At 33.5% G+C, this 23,149-nt stretch overlaps 1 protein-coding gene across 6 annotated transcripts in view; it reads left to right on the forward strand.

The window, feature by feature from the left end:
* si:dkey-288a3.2 overlaps positions 1-23,149 on the forward strand; it is an 83,940-nt gene that overhangs the window by 42,906 nt on the left and 17,885 nt on the right. Inside the window, exon 11 of one of the 6 annotated variants that reach the window (XR_015513291.1) lies at positions 6,355-7,230. The exons of 4 other annotated variants lie outside the window; for them this stretch is intronic. Coding sequence is in view for 1 of the 2 variants with exons in the window: in XM_087290318.1 (XP_087146444.1) it covers positions 6,355-6,396 (42 nt within the window). In the remaining variant the exon portion in view is untranslated. Of the gene's footprint in view, positions 1-6,354; positions 7,235-23,149 lie in introns of those variants that run through there. One more of the 6 variants, XM_087290318.1, reaches the window with a different exon arrangement.

The raw sequence follows: 23,149 nt of genomic DNA on the forward strand, positions 1-23,149 counted from the left end.
AATGCGATGATCCAGTTTTGCACATAAAGTTAATTTGCATTTCATGGAAACATAGCTAGTGTTCTACTTTGCAGGCAATTAAAGTGATGTCTCGCCGCATGCGTTGCTGTTTCGGTGTGTCAAGAAAATGGTGATACTATACATAACTATAGATGTGTTATATTACTAAAGATGACGTATATATGATCGAATCCTGTGTAATCCATACATAAATATATTTTATCAGTATAAATTATAAATATAAATTTATTTATTTATTTTTACCAAAGATGCATTTATTCGAACAGAAATATATAAAACAAACAAAACAATGTTGTGAAATTGAATTATTATTGAAACAAAAATTATGAGTTTCTTTTATGCCACAAGTCATTTGGATATCAAGTAAAAATTAAGTTTCATGATGATATTTTGTAAATTTCTAACTATAAATTTATCAAAACGTCTTTTTGACCTATGATGGTTTTGTGGTCCATTTGTTTAAAACAGAAAATGTTTAAACACTTATAAATGTGCTTTTGTCTTTGCACCTTTTAAAATAAAATTATTTATAGTAAAAAAAAATACATATATTAATTAATGAAGCACAGTAGCTAAGTGGTTAGCACTGTCGCCTCTCAGCAAGAAGGTCGCTGGTTCAAGTCCAAGCTGGGTTAGTTTGTATCTGTGTGGAGTTTGTATGTTCTCTCTCCCTGCTCGCATGGGTTTCCTCCATGTGCTCCCGTTTCCCCCACAATCTAAAGACATTCGCTATAGGTGAATTGAGTAAACTAAATTGGCTGCAGTGTATGTCTGTGAAGGAGTGTGTATAGATGTTTCCTAGTACTGGGTTGCAGCAGGAAGGGCATCTGCTGTGTAAAGCATATGCTGGATAAGTTGGCAGTTCATTCCTCTGTGGCAATCCCTGATAAATAATGGGAATATGCGGAAGGAAAACGAATGAATATATTAATCATTCTTTTTGCAGTTGGACAGTAGCCATAACTAGTTTCTTTGCTTGTCAGAAAATCCACACTTTTGAGTCCTGACATGGTCTTATTTGAACTGTGTATTTTAGAGCTCTGTCGAAGAGGTAAATTATGGAATGGTAATTAAACAATGACCGAAACTTCATTTTATAATCAGCCATCCTTTATTTATCAGCTAATAAATAAGTGTCCATATAGATTTCGCCTATAAACATACAGCAAAGTGTGAGATTCCTAGCTTCTATGGCTCCTTGTTGAGCTGTCTCAGAAGCCTTTGCGTGGAACACATTGGCTCATATTTTGATGGGACTGGATGCTATATTTTCCCTCTATTCCACTAGAAATGGCCCATTGGATGAGTTAGTCCATCAGAATTTCAGAATCTCCCTCTGGGCATGTCCACCAACTCCATGCTCAAACGCCTTGAGTCACCCGCAGTGAAGGCTCATCTGAATATCATGAAACTGCCTCTATCAGAGGGCTTCAGCCTTTTCAATGAAAACCATTGCAGTTTCATGGTCTGCATATGAATATGGATGATTTATTAGGTCTTCCTTGAAAGTAATCTTAGTGTGCAGGTGTCACCTCAGTATTTACTGTTTACATGGTTTCAGTGGTTGAGCGTTTTCTGGAATGTCAGTGAATAAACTTTAAAGTAGTGTTTATAGGGCCTAAAGACTAGCAAAAATCAGTTTTATTGGATCTAAGATTCAGAATTAACAAGGTATGTTTTTTCATGCTACTATACTGCCAGAAACAATGTATCATTGAGGTACTATGTTGTAGGGGAGCAAAACTTACATTTTAAAATCTATAGTAAATCCTTTTGGGTACAGTTTTGTATCTAAAATGAGTTATGAACTATAAACTATATATTTAAAATGGTACCTCTCACAAAAATGCCGTTTGTATCTTAAATGGGGAAATTAAATCAAGTTTACATGATTTTGTAAATTGACTTCCACTTTATTGGAAATATATTAAACAAACTTGATTAATGTAACCATTTAGCAGGAGACGGCATGTTTAATATAGATTTTAGACCTAGTGTGCTGCCATCTTGGAATATCGCTGTGTCTGACATCACAGGCTTGGTTCAGTTTCCGTTTACTTGACATGATCCACAAAGACGTGACTTAGTAAAGCGTGAAGTCATTTTAATTGTTGCATTAGACTGAATGTAAATCCCCTCGTCAGGCAGCGTGAGAGAGTGGACCAAAACGTATCAAACTAAAGGTATTAGCAAAAGAGTAATTCTCAACTTAAGACACTTAAATGCTTGTATTTGTTGTATTTGCACCAGCTTTAATGCACGTCTACAGCTTCATGCATTGGGTTAAATTAGGCTATCCAGTCCCTGTGATCAGTCCGTTACTACCATGGTTGAAACACAGACAGGCAGTCAGGTAGCACAATACAGCACCAGCACTACGATTACAACTTCACGTATTGGGTTAAGTTAAGCTTTGCAGTCGCTGTGTTCAGTCCATTACTTCCACAGTATCTGTTCAGCTAGGGGAATGGAACCAACCTTGTGATGACACAGCGATATTCTAAGATGTTCTAAAAAAATTCTAAAAATCTATAGTAAAACATGCCGTTTGTTTAATATATTTTCATTAAAGTGGAATCCAGTAAACAAAACAAGGTAAACTGGATTGAGTGCTTCGTTTCCCCTTTAAGAAGTCATTTTATGCCTTTTTTAGGCTTTCTATGACAGAAAATCTAAAATGTTTTATTTTAGTGATGCACTAGTCAATTTATGTTGCTGGCATTTAGATTTAAACAATAGTCCAGTAAGAACTGTTTAGTAACTACTTTTAAGAAAGTATTGTCTATTTTTTCACACATGAAATAAGTTTGAAAGGACGCCACAAGCAAACTGCAGAAGATCTCTGAGCAACAAACAACAGTGGCATTTAATGAATGAATCAATGTTTTTGAACAAAGCATTCAGTGGCGGTTCAGTGACTCATCAAATTATGACCAGTAATTGCAATTCTACAAGTGAAACATAAGTTGTGTGTAGTTCCTGTATGAGTCAGTGTTCAATGTCCAAGATTTCTGTCAGTGCAATAGCTTAGTGGTTACTGCGCTGTCATATGGTGCTGTAGCACTTCAGGATGTCCCGAGTTTGAATCTTAAATGCGAGGATATTTCCCGTCCTTACCACTCCTCTCTCCCCCACTTTGTTTCCTGTTTGAAATACTGTCCTATCGGCTTAATAAAGGCAAAAAGGCCAAAAATAAAATCTTTAAAAAATAGTCCAAGATTTCTTTGACGTCACCTATATAGATTTTCCACACCATCAGAATGTCCAGTTTAGCATGGTTGATCTGTGCTGATGACAGTTACAGATACAGTTTTTTTAATAGTGAATGCAACAGAGAGATCATGAGGGGGTTTCCACCTTTGAAGCAGCTAACCAAAATTTACGGACCTTTGCATTTAAGGGAAACTGAGAGTTATCAATCAATAATAGCAGTGCAGGATCTTTGGGAAAACACATTTTTGTAACTTTCAATAAAAAGTCCAACACAGAATCCCAAAGTTTTTGCACCTCTGGACATTCCCACATCATGTGAAGTGTATAATGTATTATCCCACACAGTTTCCTAATCGACAGTCGTATTGGGCAGAGACAGATCAGACAGCCATAGTCGTTCTTTTGAGAATTATGTATGTTAATATTAGAAAGACAGTAATAGAGATAGGGGACAGTTCCTTTTTTGGAGCATTATATATCCATTTCACAATCAGATGAGTTTGAAGATCCATACCCCATGGTATCTTATGAACCTTTAGTGTGAGTCAGTGTATTTGCATGAATCACTTGAATGAAGGACTCAGCAACTTCAAAACATCCTTGCATCTAGGTTTGGGAATAATTTGAGTTTCAACAAATCCAATTCTGCTTATCAATTCCAATTCTTACTGATTCCTAGTTTCACTGTGGTAAAAAAAAGCATTAATATACAGTATAAAACTTATATTGTTTTATATATTGTGCCTTTGGTAGTTGGATATTATAAACATCAATTAGCACCAGGCCATGGAATACTAAGGAGTGATTTAAGAGTGGAAGATCTGTTAACCAATAATACTTTAATAAAGAATTCTGACCAATACACATCCTCATAAAACACATTTAAATATTTCAGTTATTTAATCATGTAAAAATTACAATATAATGAGAAATAATTGTTCAGTAGTAGCTGTACTTACTTGTTTAAAAACATCTTACACTCTTTCTCCGGCTAATAATCAGAGGTGAAGATGACCTGCAAACAACAATAAACAATCAATTCTTATTTCTTTAACATGCATTCAACACTTCTCTGATGCTTCCAGTGTAAGCTCATTTTGTATATGGATATTTAATTGGTTTATACAGGTTAACTGAGGGCTCATCAAAAAACACTCATCACAAATCAGATTTGAGCACAGCATGCATTAAGTCAGTGTTCTGGCTAATGTCTTATATATATCCATGTGGTGGGACATTTGCGTCAATGACAAACCACCATGACTGACGGCAGGATTACTATGGAATTATGGTTGACCAATTTGCCATGGTATACCAAAAAACGTAGCAATCATTTATTAAACAAAAGAATAGTATCTCTTCGTTTATACAGTGCTTAGCATATATAAGTACAACCCTCACAAATCTATCTTTTAAATTCATATTTTAATAGGAAGCTATATAAAATTATATTTGTGCATATAGATTAGATCAGTAAAATCTGGAGAAAATCTAGAAAAATATATAGGTTGTATTTTTTGCAATATTTTGCTTGAATTTAATTGTATTATCTTTCAATTTCTAAATATGTTTGGTGACTAAAATATTATTTTAATAAATATATCTGTTTAATAAATCTGTTTTGTTTAAATGCACCAAAATACATTGCCTTTATTCACTGAGAAACAAATATTCTTTTTTTAAAATGGGGTGTACTCAATTATGCTGAGCACTGCATATTCTAATGTCATTTCAAACTCTGTTCCGGTCTACATTCTATTTGACTTCAGTGGTTTAATTGTAATCGTACAAAGGACACAAAGTTCCAGGTCCACCCTTATCTGACGTGAAAGACATAGACAGACAAAGTAGTTTTTACAGTTTTTCTGGCAAACAAAGATGCTTTTGGAGCTTTCTATGATCATAGTTGAACCAATGAAGTCACATGGATTATTTCAAGATTTTTTTTGGTTCCTTTTCTGGATTTCAATGTCTAAAAGACCATTGCTGTCTATGGAGGATAAAAGAGGTTTTGGATTTCATCTAAAACATTTTAATTTGTGTTCTGACGATAAACCAAGGTCTCAAGGGACTGCAACAACATGAAGGAGTGTAATTGGTAACAGAATTTCTATTTTGGATTGAACCTATATTTTGCTGCATTGCACTAAAATATATCATTGTTGCCATTCACATCCTATTCATTCATATCCCTTCCAGCTTACCTAAAAAAGCCACATAACATGGGTTTGCTCATTTATTAGTACTTGCACATTACTGCAGAAGTGATTTAGGCTGCATTTACACTGCAGATCTTGATGGTCAATTCTGATCTTGTGACTGTAACCAAATATTTTTGATAACCCGCTTACATATTGCATCACATGTACTGTCTGTGTTTACACTGACATAGAAAAAAAACAGCGAGTGCTGACAGCTAATAATAAAAGAGTGCACCATTCATGTATTTAATCTGTTGTTTAATCAACAGTTGAAAATAAAAGTAGTTTTACTATAGTTTGTGACAGAAAATGTATTGTTTGGCCATATTATTTTAATTGAGGATTTTTTAAACCAATAGGGATTATAATGTTATGTCCATGGTGTGATTTATGCTGGTTATGCATGCAATAGTTTTATATATAGTTTATATTGTTTAAATGGTGGATGTTGTGCTCGTGCTCTTTTGTTAACATGCATAAATGCTGGAGTCTGTTCTGAATTGAAAGCATCAAAGATGACGTCATTCGCTAAAGTTTTTAATGACGTTAGACTCACATTGACAGGTGAAAATTTGATCTACCTGCTTACACTGTCGACACAAGGTCATGGATCAGATTCATATCTGATAAATTTTGACATATGAACAAGGCCTAAACCTGATTTGAGTAAATTGGAATCCATGTGATGTTTTCCTGCACCTAAATGAGCTGTTTCTGATCTATGCCCCATTGGAGAAAAATCGTAATTGGGTTGAAGCATTCATTGTAAATGCAACCTTAGAGTATGACAAAACAAGTGAGAAGAGTCTCAATAAAATCTTAACAGAAATAGCCTTTCAGCGCATGATATTATCAGGTGATTATCCATCTTATTATCACTTTCTCTTTCAGTCAGTTTCTTTGTGTTTTCCTCCCTTAGACCACTGGAGCCCTCTGTTTGTCCTCCTGTCCCTGTGACTAGAGTGATGGGGCAGTGGTTTGTGTGTTTGTCCACTAAAATGGAATGGCATGGGCAGGGCATTGCCTGTCCCCGTCCTCGTCTCTGTCACACCGGCATGGGCTGCCTGGGCTCCATGGAGGGGAGATAATTGGATTTGTTGTCACCTCCAGTTGCTGCCAGGAGCGGGCGTCTGCTCCGGTTAGCGATGAAGACATCATCGTGACAGGGACCCTGGGAGAGGATCAGCTGGTGTGGTGGGCACCACTATCCATGCTCTAAAAGTGCCATGTCCAAGCGGGCAGGCATAGGCCAGCTGTTTCCCTGCCCGTGTGTCCTCAAGCCAGGCCAAAGAAAGAGATCCAGATCCAGCGGAGATGGGTGGGGGGTTGGGAGATGGAGAAAATGACCTCTGGCCAGATAGCGCTAGATGTTATAGGGTTCGAGCTGTGCCATGCGCTCCTGTGGTTTTAGGCCCAGGCCAGGGAATCGTGCCACAGTAGACAAGCGTGGCGGACAACCAGGGATGGCACCTGCTTGGCGTGGGTGTGAGGTAATGATGGGCTCACAGGTGAACGGCCCCAGAGGTAATCAGTAATTAACTCGCAGCCACTCCATCACCACAGCTTTGGGTCTGAACCGAGAAGCTCTGCCATGTCCTACAGACATTAATGCCCTCCAAACACTTTCTGCACATGCTCCAATTTTTTTTTTTTATTTAGTTTTTTTATACACCATCAGTTGTTTAGAATGTGTTTTGCTTTTTTTTTATTTTATTTGAAGTCTATTTGCACTTTCCAGAAAGCAAAACACATGTCTTTTGGTTTTATTTTTAAAGCTTCGGTCTTGCAGGATGGGGTGGAAAAATACAAAAAAAAAAAAAAAAAAAACCTTTTCTACTTGTGTAAGACTTTTGAAAGATGGTCTCTGTTCTGACTTCAGTGAGTCAGTGGCTGCAGTGGAACGGGAAGGTGAATTGTATTTATATCCCGAAGTTCTGCTTCTGTCTGACTGACCTCCAGTCAGCAATCCACGCATGCTGTTTTCCATTTTCCTGTCGTCCAGTGCAAGCCTACGTGCCCATTCACTAAGCACGCGGGTGGCTGTCATTTAAACTCTGGCAGATCAGATGGAGATAGAGATAGAGAGAGACATGTTTTGTGGTGTGTTCAGTGGTACAATAGTGTAGCTGTTTGCACTCAGTGTGTATGTGCCAATCGCACAGTAGTGGCCTTACGGTGCATTCAGCTATATTCATGGTCAAGGCAAAATATGAGAAAGTGTGTATATAGAATAATCAGTCCATACGGCATTGCAGACAGTACTGTATCATTACACTGGTTTAAATTATGCATTTAAATTATTACCAAGTTCAGTTGAAGTCAGAATTATTACCCAGCCGTAAATCAACACATTTCGAAACATAATAGTTTTAATAACTAGTTTTTAGCTGATTTCTTTTATCTTTGCTATGATGACAATACATAATATTTTACTAGATATTTTTTAAGACACTTCTATACAGCTTAAAGTGATATTTAAGGGTTAACTAGGTTAATTAGGTTAACTGGGTAGATTAGGGTAATTAGGCAAGTTATTGTATAATCATGGTTAGTTCTGTAGACTGTTCTGTTAAAAAAAAAAAAAGCTTAAAGGGGCTAATAAATTTGACCTTAAAATCGTTTAAAAATAAGAAAAAAATAAGACTTTCACCAGATGAAAATGTTTTTATCAGACATACTTTAAAAAATATCCTGCATCTATTAAACCAATTGGGAAAAATTAAAAAAAAAGGGGGGTTTGATAATTCTGTCGTCAACTGTAGTTTTTTTTTCCTTCAGCTTACTTTAACTTATTTCAGTGGTCGCCACAGCGGAATGAACCGCCAACTATTATGGCACATGTTTTATGCCGCAGATGCCATTCCAGCCACAACCCATTACTGGGAAACACCCATAAACACTATGCCAATTTAGTTTATTCAATTCATGTACCTTCCTGCTGTGAGGCCATAGTGCTTACCACTGAGTTGCTGTGTTGCCCTCACAGTAATATATTCAACTAATATATCATATATAATATAAAAAGATGGTTTTTTTTTGTGAAATATGCTAACTTTTTTCTTCACAAATACTTTCAACTGATCAAAGTTGCAATAAGTCTTGATTAAAGTAAAATTACCATCAAACAAGTAAATAAATGCTTTTCTTTTTTAACTTTTTTCATCCAATAAGCATGAAAATTAAGCCGCTTTTTTTTAACATCAGCTTGTTTCCTGAGCATCAAATCAGAATTAATTCTCGTGGGATACTGAAGACTGGAGTTATGATCCAGAAAATGTAGCTTTTGCCATCATGTGAATAAACTATATCTTAAAATATGAAAGAGAAGTAAATTCTAATTATGTTAACAATGTTATTGGATTGTTAATTTATTGAATGGTTTTGATTTAGAAAATTGTAGAGCATAATTTAGTTTAAGTTTACCAACAATAGGGCAGTAGCATCATGATACAACAAACACAGAGACAAATCAATTACAAACAAACAACATTAAAAGACACAAACCAGCATGCTTCATAGTAACTTCATGATTATGATAATACTACAAAAAGTAATAATAATAATTTAAAATTTAAAAACTTGCTAAAATGTAAGGTTATAAAGCCTTATGGCCTCAGGAACATTGGTGAATATTTATCTATTAGAAAAGCATTGGTAACAAGTATTAGTAGACTGTTTGCTTAATATCTGTTGATACTACTCCTTCAACAAACATTTATCTGACTATAAGACATTTAGCAAGTACATGTCAACTAAGACTAACTATAACCCCAACCCCAGACTAACAGTCTACTTATAATCTAATGAGAATTAGTTGGCATGTAGATGGAACGTAACTTAAATTCAAGAAATAAGACTATAAAAATGAAGTGTGACCAAAGCATTTAATGCTTCTGAACCTTCTTCCAGAGGGCAACAGTGCAAAAAAAGTTTTAACTAATATGTATTAACTAATGTCTCTGGATTGTCGGGTGACAGTATGTACATTTAAACTAAATCTGATTAATTTACACTATTTAATTGAAACATTAATTTCAGTTAGCTTTTAACAATAAAACAAAAAAAAAGGGCTACATTAATCAAAGGGAACCATAGGTCAACTTTGGCCCACGTGCCCTAGTTTGGCCATCTTCAATATAAAAATATCAAATGAGTGTAGACTATTTTAATGTAGAGATGTCATTGGCTCGTGAACATTTCCTGCTTGTTCTCAATCTATTTCATAACTGTAACAAGAGGCAATTCAATCTTGACTTAACTTTAAATCAGCTATCATAACATTTTCTACCAATATGTGGACCTTTCAGGAATCTCGAAAGCTATGAGGACCATTGTTATTGTTTACATTCTTCAAAATAGTCTTTATTGCATGTGTTATTTTACTTCCTTCATTTTAATATGTAATAGTATTATTGCATTATGAAATACTTCAATTTTGATATTGTGCTAATATGTATATTTTTTTACACAATATTATGTCATGAATGTAAATAAATTACGTTGTGATGCAAAGCAAGTGGCTATAGCTTAGTGTGCAGGAAGAAGCGAGCAGTTTGTAGGGCCCCTATAAAGGCAGATAGTGTCTGTGAGGTTGCGTGAGTAGCACAGGCATTCTGACTGGGATGTACGCTCTGATTCTGTTTTTGGAGCGCGACGGCATACGTAATTGGGGAAAATGTGGATTCGGTGGGCCTAGACATCCTCGTCCCCCAGGGATCAATTACAGAATGACTCATTCAGCTCGGTCTATTCAAATGAACACCTGAAGAGCGGGGACAGTGTGCTGTTTTAAAACTAGAGGTATTACGAGATAAACAGCCTCCCAGTAAAGACCTCATCAGCAGCAATTTGTATGCATTTACGCAGACAGTCGGGGTTTTGTCTCTTTCCACTGTTGTCTTACCTTCTTCCCCATGTTTCTAATCACAGCGGTAGAAAAAAAAAAAAAATAATGAAATAACCTTACACTTGTAGCGCACATACACAGACGGTTAAAAGCGACTTTCTCTTTGACACATCCCCATTAATCAAAAGCCAGTCTAAAAGCAAGTTTAGCAGCCATCTTACTAACAAAAACTTGAGCGTTTTCTAATAAGGATGATCTGAAGTTTCGAGTGTTATTAATATCTGAGCATGTATTTTAAATAAATTCGTTCCTGTGATTCTCTCCGTCTCTCTCTCTCTCTCACTCAAGGTTTTGGGCATTTGTACACAGTGAAGAGCTAGCAGTGTTTAAGTCCTTCAGACCTTGCGAAAGTAATGAATGCCAGAATGTTTCTAATCACTGAATCATTCATGCTGTATAATTTGCTGTAAATAGCCAAGGTGCACTCTTGATTTACAGCTTGCTCAAAGATCCTTGACACCACTTAGCGACTGAAAAACACTCCATATATACATTGAGGCTTAGTTTAGTGCTTTGAAAGGAATTCGAGTTGTAACTTTTCATAACATCTCATCTCAACCGGTCACCCAGACCCGAAATTGCTGCACAGTGATTCCAAATGAGAGAAAAATGCTCAGTTTTTTCCATCTTTGATCTCAAGCTCAGTCACCTCACGGTAAATAAAAACAAAATCTTTTGAGAAACGGCTTCTCTGAAAAGGTTTCCGAGCACCGTTCTGTCACTGCGTTAGCGGTTCCACCTGTAGTGACCTTGTCCCGCCGTCTCTCTACTCTCGACACAGAGTGTGAGATGGATTACTGTGACCGCTCGGCTACCTTACAGATGGCGAAGTGCCGTCACCGGCACCTAATCTTCATAGCGTGCATCGAAATGACTCATTAAAATCAGCACAGGCAGGACCTGCAGAGAGGACGACCAGCGCTACACTGGCTAATGCGGCTCGCTCGGGCGCCACTGCCTGTTTTCCTTTCTCCTTCCTCTTCTGTGTCTTGGTCCTTTTATTAAATTCCCTCTATCTCTATCTATCTCTCTCTCTCTCTCTCTCTCTCTCTCTGTCTCTTTTTCTTTTCTAATGTGGAATTTCAATGCTTCCTGCTTTGAATGATTGGATGTTATTGTCATAGTTGAGCGGAGGAAAATGCATTTAGAATTAGAGGCAGTGTTCTATTTCTGTTTTATATTAAATGCAGTCACTTTTATGCAGTTTGGCTTTTGGGTTTTCTTGCAACAGTCCTCTTCAGATTTTGTACAGAACTTGGGCTTTAAAAGACACTTAATATTTTATAATATCAATGTTCGATTATGCTCCTGGAGGACCGCACTCACTTTTATGCAGTTCAGCTTTTGGCTTTTCTTGCAACAGTCCCCTTCAGATTTTGTACAGAACTTGGGCTTTAAAAGACACTGAATATTTAATAATATCATTGTTCGATTACAACAGAACTTAAACTGATAAGTGTTTCTCGACCATGCTCCTGGAGGACCACCAACACTGCATATTTTGGATGTCTCTTTTGTTTGTCACACCCATTACACGTCTTTCAGTCTCTGCTAATGAGCTGATGATCTGAATCAGGTGTGTTTGGTTAAGGAGACATGGAAAATGTGCAGAGCTGGTGGTCCTCCAGGAACGTGGTTGAGAAACACTGAGCTAAATTATACTATTGTCTTCTGCAGAGCTTTCTGCTGAATCAAGTATTTATTCATAGCTGACAAATGATGCAACATCAACACTGTTATTGAACTGAACTAAATCAATGTTGACTCAAGCTGAACAACAGAACTTTTACCTTCTGTGTAGCGGATTTATAAATGATGATGTTATTAAACTAAAAAAAATTGAAGTGACCTGAGCTTCTAATTTTAATAAAATTAGATTTATAATAAGCTAATTGTGCAATGGCGGCACGGTGGCTCAGTGGTTAGCACTGTTGCCTCACAACAAGAAGGTCACTGGTTCGAATTCCCGGCTGGGCTAGTTGGTATTTCTGTGTGGAGCTTGCATGTTCTCCTGTTTAGGTGTTGCCCAGTACTGGGTTGCAGCTGGAAGAGCATACACTGTGTAAATCATATGCTTGATAAGTTGGTGGTTCATTCCACTGTGGGTAACTCTGAGGAATAAAGGGACTAAGCTGAAGGAAAATGAATGAATAAATGAATGAATAATTGTTCAACATCAACATTGTAATTAAACAGATGTTCTAGACTTCTGTAGACACTTTGTAATGGGGTGCTTGTCAGTTAGTAAACAAGAATAAGACAATTCAATAGAAACAAATATACATGTCTTTAAAAAATGATGTGTTGTTTCCACCCAAATTTGGGTAAACCAAACCAAACCTCTGGGTAAAATTTCAGAAAACATTTTTTATTAGTATGTGGATTTTTTTAACCCAAATTTGAGTTGAAACAACTCTGCATTTTTAGTGTACATTGCTTCTTACTAGCGTTAGTTAATCTAGGTAATCACATAAGAGCAGTCAATGATTATTTGATTTTTTTTGTTGCTGTAATGATAGTGTCATATAATATCAATGGCACTTAATTATTTAAATTAATTAAATTATATATATATATATATATATATATATATATATATATATATATATATATATATATATATATATATATATATATATATATATATATATATATAAATAAAGTGAATGAGTCAAGAGGCGTCATTTAACTAACATTGCCATGAAAGCACATTAGCGCTATTGCAAGCAATAAGTACAACATGTCCTGTCAGTGCATTATTTGAGTAGACTTTGTTTTTGCGCAGAGCATGTGCGGTTCATGTATAGAGATGTATACATGTACATGTTATGTTCATTCAAGATATAACTGTATGAGTCACACAAAACTATGTAAGGCTTTTTGCCATTTTTCTGTGTATTTACTTGTTTATTCAAACTACCAAGACCAATTTAGCCTATATTTGTGCGTGTTTCGCTCCTTCTTGAATCATGTTCATGTGCAAATCAAACACATCCGATAATCACACAGTATCACAGGATTTGTCGGTTGATGGTGATAATGGAATGGTGACATAACATATTTAAACATAATGTGGTGGCATGGTGTTTTCATAACCATTGAAAGCCATATCAATCAAAATCGTATCAATTGACCGCATACATGGAAGCTAGTTCTTAATGTTGTTGGTATCTTCAATTTTACAGTATAGATGTAGCATAATACTATAATAATATAGTATGTTATACAGTCAGACTTTGCAGCTGGTTAAACGTAAAAGTTGATGAAAATATGTTTAAATGTAAAGTGAAATGTGTCACTAGAGGACAATATGCAGTACAATTGTAAACTGAAAGTGTCTGCACTATATTTGCCACAACAAACTTTATGCTTCGCCTTCACTTTTGAATTTGCGATTTCCCGCACAATTTACTGATCTGATATTCTCCTTTACATCCCTTCTCTGGATCGGTCTCTGGAGAGTAAGATGTTATGAACCAACAGCAACCTAATATAACTAAGAAAAGAAAACAGCATTTGATCTAATAACTTCAGTACAGTAACTTAGTTTTAATTATACTTCATTTATGCAAATAAATGTGTCTGCGTGAATAAATAAAAAAAATGCTATATATAGCTAAGTTATTATAAACAATGCATTTTATGAAAAGAGTTTTTGTTTAATGTTAAGCCACAACAGTAACAATCTATGATTGTATTCACACCTTAATATTATTCATATTAATGTAAAGTCTTTTCTCCAAGAGTATATAATGTAATTAGAAATGGTAGTTATATGCTTAATTGGGCGTCATGTTGGCACAGTCGGTAGCATGATCGCCTCACAGCAAGAAAGTTGCTGGTACGAGCCCCGGCTGAGTCAGTTAGCATTTCTGTGTGGAGTTTGCAAGTGCTCCTCGTGTTCGCGTGAGTTTCCTTCGGGTGCTCTGGTTTCCCCCACAGTCCAAAGACATGTGGTACAGGATAATTGAATAAGCTAAAATTGGCCTTAGTGTATGTGTGTGAATGCAAAAGTGCATGGGTGTTTCCCAATGTTGTGTTGCAGCTGGAAGGGCATCCACTGCGTAAAACATATGCTGGATAAGTTGGTGGTTCATTCCGCTGTGGTGACCCCAGATGAATAAAGGGACTAAGCTGAAAAGAAAATGAATTAATGAATTAATGAATGAATGAATGAATGAATGAATGAATGAATGAATGAATATGCTTAATTGATGTTTTCTGATTTTACTGAACATGTTAGATTTTCAGTGAAATGTAGTCAACTAAATTATTCAGATGACTAAAATATAAAACTAAATTTTAGGAACTTTTTTTTCATTGGTAGAGTTTTGGTTCTTGTCACTGTCGCCTCTGGCTTGCTTGGTTTGTGGAAGCTGCTCTTCAGTGGATCATCTTTCAACAGTGACATTCATATCAAATTGAACTGAATCAGTTTTAATCTTAGTAAAACTACACTAGCCTTCTATCATTACTCTGCTGCCTGCCTGATACAGAATACTAAATAGATCCTAATATTGCTTTTTTTCTTTTTATGTTCAGCAGTAAAGCGGCTTTGACACAATCTAGATTATAAGGCACTATCAAAATAAACGTGACTTAACGTGACCCCTGATCAAAATGATACATTAAAATATTAAGTAAAAATTATGTTTCATTAAGATATTTAGTTTCCTTCCATAAATATATCAAAAACTTTCATTTTAATTAGTAATATGCATTGGTAAGAACTTAATTTGACAACTTTAAGAGCATTATTTTCTGTAGTTTTTTTTTTCATGCTCAGATTTCAGATTGTATCTCAGCCAACTTTGTCCTGTATCTTAATAAACACTACATCAAACTTATTTATTCAGCTTACAGATGATACAAATATCAATTTCCAAAAAATTGACCCTTAAGACTGGTTTTGTGGTCCAGGGTCACACATGGTCAATTGCAAAGCCCTAGTCATAAAACTTACACTAGGTAAAAGTGACAATGAACATTGAATCGAGCTGAATTCAGTTATTAAACAAACACTAAACTGACTCAAGCTGAATAATGACTACAGTAATGACATAATGGCTGTTTGATGGAGTTTGCATCACAGATTCTGTTATTTTCTTGCTTATTCGATAGAAGCTGCTTTAAAACAGTCTATAGTAGAGTCTGCTAGATACTGGAAAAAAATTGCGATATTCAGTATTGTTGTTGAATGTTGTGATATTTCTTATGATTTAACTATATTGCAAAGCACTATTTTATATATATATATATATATATATATATATATATATATATATATATATATATATATACATATATATATATATATATATATATATATATATATATATATATATATATATATATATATATATATATATATATACACAGTTGAAGTCACAATTATTAGCCTCCCTGAAATATTTGCCCCCCTGTTTATTTTTTCCCCCAATTTCTGTTTAACAGAGTGAAGATTTTTTTCAACACATTTCTAAACATAGAAGTTTTAATAACTCATCTCTAATAGTTGATTTATTTTATCTTTGCCTTGATGACAGTAAATAATATTTTACTAGATATTTTTCAAGACACGTCTATACAGCTTAAAGTGACATTTAAAGGCTTAACTAGGTTAATTAGGTTAACTAGGCAGCATAGGGTAATTAGGCAAGTTATTGTATAATTATGGCTTGATCTGTAGACTATCGGGAAATAAATATAGCTTAAAGGGGCTAATAATTTTGTCCTTAAAATGGTGTTTAAAAAAAATTAATTAAACAAATAAGACTTTCTCCAGAAGAAAAAATATTGTCCGATATACTATGAAAATTTCTTTGCTCTGTTAAACATAATTTGGGATATATAAAAAAAATAATAAAATAAATAAATAAATAAATAAAAAGGGGGATAATAATTCTGACTTCAACTATATATGCACCTTATTCCTTATTCTACGGGCAGGCACAGCCATTTGAATCTTTTTGGCTTAAGACTTCCGGTCTCATTGACTTCAGTTTATTTTCATATTATATTATATTATTATGCTTTGTATAGTCATGCAAACACTTGTTTGTAGAGCAAGTTTGACCGTTTTCTGCTTTTTATTATTCCTAGTCTTTTCTCCCTTAAGCAACAATTTTTTTTTTTACTGAGCTAATAAATGAAAATAAATATGTCAAGGTGCAAACATTTTGACTTTAAAAATTCTGGAAAATCTAATTCTTATTGGTTGTTGTATTTTTCCTCTCTTGTTTCTCAGAATTAGTATTTATTTTTAGCTTTTGGTTCACATAACAGCACCTACTGATGAGGTGGGGATGAAGATAATAAAGGACCCATCTGATTGGTCAGATTTGGATAAACAACTTATGCATGTAGCACACAAACATAAAACTTTTTCAATATAATCCTCCTTCCTGCGATATGGATATTACATATACTATTATCGCGATGACAATCATTTCTCGATATGTAGCGCAGCTCTAGTTTATTGTAAAAAGAATTCTACACACAAAGGGCACTTGGCTTTTTTTATTTTTGTGTCTACTCTCAGACAATCCCCTTCTCACGTGTAGCGACAACAGTTGAAACCAACCATCACCCAAACTGCCTCTTTCCAAGCGGGCGGATCGATGTCTGGCTCTCTTAGGCTGAACAAACACAAGAGTTTAGCGGGGAGGGAAGCCATCAGGTCAGATCTGCACGGCGAATAATCTCTCCTCAGCCACACGCAAGAACAAAGCCTATCTGGAGCTCATCGCCACTGTGATGATATTTAAATGTAAAGCTGAGGAGATCAATTAAATTAGCCGTGGCTTCAGCCAGCAGCTCTCCAGTCTGCCCCTGAGGTCACAGCGGTGTACTTTTCAGCTCTCGCTTCTGGTAATCGCTTCAAATCAAGCCTCTCTTAAGCACCGCGGCCCACCTTAATTACACGTATGAGGTGGAGATTTCACACCTCTGGTAAAGAGAAGATAAAGTCAAATTGATAATAAACGCCTGAAAGATACATTTTTGAATCAGCCGGGAGAGCAGAGCTGACTGCCGTCCTCGGTGGAGATATATATTCATACCATTCACTGCGCGAGTGTGTGTGTGTGTGTGTGTGTTGATGACGGAGTTGCTCAGCTTTAGTGCTCTAACTTTATTTTGACACATTCGACTGATACTCTTCCAATATGAGCGCGCTTATAATTATCAGATTGCGCATTCATTGTACTTCTCGTGAGTAATATGAGGTAATTAACGAAAATATGCTGTTAAGCTAAATTGAACATTTTAATATATGTTTATTTGTAGTTTTGCACAAATGTAAAACAAAAAACTTGATAATTTTAAGCCACCAGACTTAGTCGGAATGAATTTATGGATCAAAATATTTATGATTTCTGTTGTGTGAGTAGGTTTGTGGCAGCGTATCAGGATTTATGGATGCAAATGTGTTAGTTTAGTGGGAGAATGAAGTACTAGATCTGATTTATAGATTTTTGGTAGAAGATATTAATTAGCAAAATATTTGCATGCTTTTTTGGAGCATTATTAATATCATTATTATTATTTTTTACTTAGATTTAATTTGATTTTACAAACTAATTAAAATAATCAAATAGGAAATATTTAAATAATTAATTAATATCTCAAACTTGACTTACAATATAAAATATAACAGATATAAGTCTATCAAAAGTCTATTTCAAGTCTAATTTAAATTATTATATTTAGGAAATTAACATTTAAAACATATAAAAATAAACATATGAAAACTTAGATTAATATAAAAAATTATTATTATTATTATTATTATTATCATCATCATTATTATTATCATCATCATCATCATTATTATTATTATAATATTATTGTATTATTATTATTATTATTATCATCATCATCATTATTATTATCATCATCATCATCATTATTATATTAATATTATTGTATTATTATTATTATTATTATTATCATCATCATTATTATTATCATCATCATCATCATTATTATATTAATATTATTATTATTATTATTATTATTGTTATTATTATTATTATTATCATCATTGTCATTGTTATTGTTATTAATATTATTATTATCATCATTATCATCATCATTATTATTAATAATAATATTATTATTATTATCATCATTATTGTTATTATTATTATCATTATCATCATTATTATTATTATTATTATTATTATTAATATTATTATTATTATAAACAATATTATTATTATGTTCCGTAAACGATGCCCTATCCTTCAAATATCTATCTGAGACCTTTTTTTTTCTCCTCGTACTCTCTTACCCAACAGTAAACATCCATCCTCTTCCAGGCTGAAGTTTACAGATCCATTTAGTGTACAACAGTGACATCTACCTTCAGAGATGAGAAACAGCTTAACATAACACAGGACAATAGAGAGCACACTTTTCATGCAGGTCATAGAGTGTGTATGTGTGTCTGTGTGTGTGTGTGAGAAAGGGAGAAAGAGAGAGATAGAGCGAGCGAGTGAGCGAGAGAGAATATGTTGGTAATTATAGCTATTTATGTTAAGAGAAAAGACCTAGTCAGATGGCGAAGTGCATTCATTAACATTTACTTAGCGGTGAAGTCATTATCCTCTTTCCCACTAACAGAGAAGGTAAGAGAAAAAAAAAGAAAAATATTAATGTGCCGACACAATGACAAATATGAAATCCAGGACGCACTTAAATAGGATGTAAGGTAAGTGTAAAAATGCAGTTTGACTGTTGGAGGGAGAAATAAATGCGCTTGCTGCGGCGTTCGTGACTAATTCTCATTGTCATCGTGGTAAACAAAGAAATGATGCAAGCAAGTCTGATTGTTTCCAAGATTCTTTCTGTTGCAAAGTATCGGTTGATTGTGTTGTCTGAAAGAATTATTTATTATCAAAAATTAAGCTATATTTAAGAGCTCTGTTTGCTTTACTAATGCATTACTTTTCCATTTTGAAAATATATGCAAATATGAAAAAAAATGCATTTAAAATGTAAAATAGTATCTTTGAATAATAAAAAAAAGACTTCAATTGTATTGCAGGAATTAAAAATAATATACAATACAAGCAGTTTTTTTTTACTGGCATCTCAAATGCTGAGTAATTTACATATATTAGCATATAAAGTAATTGGCACAGATGCCAAGAAAACACTGGAAAACAGATTAATTGTCATCCACCAGCCACAGTGACATTGTTAAAAATGAGATGCTTTTAAGAAGCCAATTATCAGAGAGTTTCCAAAGTAACCCTTTTTTCATCACTGAATATCAACTTAAAGCCAGCTTCATCCAAATATGCAATGATTACGTATCCAATCCCAAAAGTCCCTTCACATGCATGCACACAAACACTTTCATACTGCATATATATCATTATTTATTATGTCAAATATAGTTTTAAGATAAGTTTTTAATAAGCTTAGAGGGTGTTATATAAGATATATCCATCTTTATACTGCAGGTAAGTTACAAAATAAATACATTTGCATGATTTATTATAAAATATAAACACATTTGAATATTTTTTTCTTTAAGTTATGCTTAATTATTTGTTAAATTATATTTGTTTATTAAATTAAAGCCAGCTTCATACTAATATGCAATGATTACATATCCAATGCCAAAAGTTCCTTCATATGCATGCACACAAACACTTTCAAACTGCATATAAATATCATTATTTAATAATTAGGGTCTCCGCAGGGTCTTAAAAGGGATTAAAAGTTGATCAATCAATTTAGAGGAATTTAAGGCCTTTAAAAAGTATTAAAGAAATCTTGAATGCTCTTTTTACAAGTTACTAAATTTTGTATCATTTTTGATTCTACAATGTATAGCTGTATGCTAAGGTTTGCCTGAATTTTATCTGAATATCGGGCTGTTGTGTATTTTATGAAATCAATAAAATCCTACAGTTCTACTGGCACCATTTAGCATTTTTATTTAGTTAGTTTTTATTTAGTTAGGGTTGAATAATGTCTTAGTATAGAATTAGTTTCTTACAATCAGTATTTAGTAAATATACTTTACATTAAAATGTTGTCAATGTTATTGGGTGAAACCTAAAGTGGCGATTAGGTTTTAATATGTATGGAAAGATTTTTTAAAAAGGACTTGAAAGTTACTGAATTTCCCTCCCTGATTCCCGTATATACCCTGAATATGTCAAATGTAGTTTTGAGATAAGTTTTTATAAACTTCCAGGTGTTATATAAGATATATCCATCTTTATACGCTAGGTAAGTTACAAAATAAACAAACTTGCATGATTCATTATAAAATATAAACTTATTTGAATAATATTTGTTTACGTTATGCTTAATTATTTTACGTTACTTTTGTTTATTAAATTAAAGCAAGCTTCATACACATATGCAATGATTACATATCCAATGCCAAAAGTCCCTTCATATGCATGCACACAAACACTTTCAAACTATATATATATATATATATATATATATATATATATATATATATATATATATATATATATATTTAATGTCAAATATAGTTTTAAGATATGTTTTAAATAAACTTCCAGGGTGTTATATAAAATATATCCATCTTTATACTGTAGGTAAGTTACAAAATAAGCACATTCCATATAATCTTTCAATTTGCATGGTTTGTTATAAAATATAAGCTTATTTGAGTACTTTTTTTGGTTTACATTATGCTTAATTATTTGTTACATCATTTTTTAAAAATTAAATTAAAGCCAGGTTTATTTAAAAATATGCAATGATTACATATCCAATCCCTAAAGTCCCTTCACATGCATGCACACAAACACTTTCAAACTGCATATATATCATTATTTAATATGTCAAATATAGTTTTAAGATACGTGTTTAATAAGCTTAGAGGGTGTTCTATAAGATATATCCATCTTTATACTGTAGGTAAGTTACAAAATAAATACATCTGCATGATTCATTATAAAATATAAACACATTTGAATATTTTGGTTTACATTATGCTTAATTTTTTGTTATATTATTTTTGTTTGTCAAATTATAGCCAAATTCATACAAATATTCAATGATTACATATCCAATCCCAAAAGTCCCTTCATATGCATGCACACAAACACTTTCAAACTGCATGTATATATATAATTTTTTGTATTTAATATGTCAAATACAGTTTTAAGAAAAGGTTTTAATAAACTTTCAGGGTGTTATATATAGATATATTGATCTTTATACACTAGGTAAGTTGCACAATAAACATATTCCATATAATCTTTAATTCACATGATTCACTGATGATGTTTACCTTAGTTATACTTCATTTTTTGTTACATTATTTTTGTTTATCAAATTAAAGCCAGCTTCACACTATGCAATAAAACCCTATCCAGTCGCAAAGGTCTCATGCACACATACACTTTCAAACTGCATACATCTAACATGGTGAAATACAATGTTTCAACAGTTATGCATACTTCCATTGTGCTATGTAAGGTCATTTAGAATGCTTTTATGCTTTTTTTTTTTTTTTACAATAAAGCAAAGCATTTAATGCAAACTAGAGGTTTACAGATTTTATTTATTGCAGCACATCATAAGAGAATGTGTTTCCGCCAGGGTTGAAGAATATTCATATGTTTAGGTCTCAAATGTGTCACCTGCCCTGTATGGAAGAGTTTTTGAGGCATATGGGCACAGTCTTTCTCTCTCTCACACACACACACAAACTCTCGCTGGTAATAGATTCTGCTATGGTTTGCTGGAGCTCTAGTTTTATCCCCTGTAATAATTGGATAGTGCCTCCATTTATAAGGCTGTCCAAGGGAATGCAGAGTGAACAAATGAGCTAGTTTAGTTGCCAAGACCACTGCTTGGGGAGAAGGGCTTAAATGACTCCCATTTTCACAGCCATTGTGCAATGGCTACCTTAAATAATATTGAGATTACACAAGGGAAGGGAAGACACGCTGAGGATCTATTGTGCAGATAAAAGGAAAATGGAAATTAAAAGGTTTTTGGGGGGAAATAGAAATGAATGATTGTATAGCTGGACAATGAAACAACAAATTGAAGATGTACTGATAGATATTGATATGTTAATTCATCTTTGATACAATTGATAGTTAATTCTTTATTTACATCTCTCTTAAATGTGTGTTGTAATCTTATATACATCCAATAGATTTATTTATTTATTTTTTATTTAATTCTGCCATAACATTTTTTATTTTTTGTTGTTATTTTCATTATAGAAGAGAAATACAAAATTTTAAATTTATTTTTAGAAATAAGAAAATATATTTTAATTTTGTGTTTCTGTTCTATAATGATAATAAAATGTGTATAGTATGCAATTTTTAGTAAAAATATTTTATTATCGTTTATTTTCTTTGATTTATTTTTAAATAATGAAATGCATTTCAAGACCTATGGAAAAATATTAAAACATAAAATAATACAAATTACAATTATGTATTAAAAATTAAGTGAATTTTTTAAACTAATTTCGAGAGAAGCATGTAATATGATTTAGCACGGCTGGATTCTCATGTGTAATCAGTAATAATCCAATCAGATTGATCCAAGTTGACAATAAATAGACCCATTTTACCCTACTGCCTTATCTTCATTTTAGTAGATCCCCCTTCCACCCCATCTCCTCCTTTTCCTCCCTTTTCTGGAGTTTTTGGAGACCTACTTGATCTCGGACCCTCTTTACATGCATATATACCAGGCGAGAGCCTTGGGCTCAATTATCTCCGATTGTCTCTCCCGGGACAGCATGCCAAATCTGCTACTCATGCCAAGCATATCTAAGTGTGAA

This window comes from Danio rerio, chromosome 17 (assembly GCF_052040795.2).
Source record: "Danio rerio strain M-AB ecotype USA chromosome 17, GRCz13ab, whole genome shotgun sequence".
Taxonomy (NCBI): domain Eukaryota; kingdom Metazoa; phylum Chordata; class Actinopteri; order Cypriniformes; family Danionidae; genus Danio; species Danio rerio.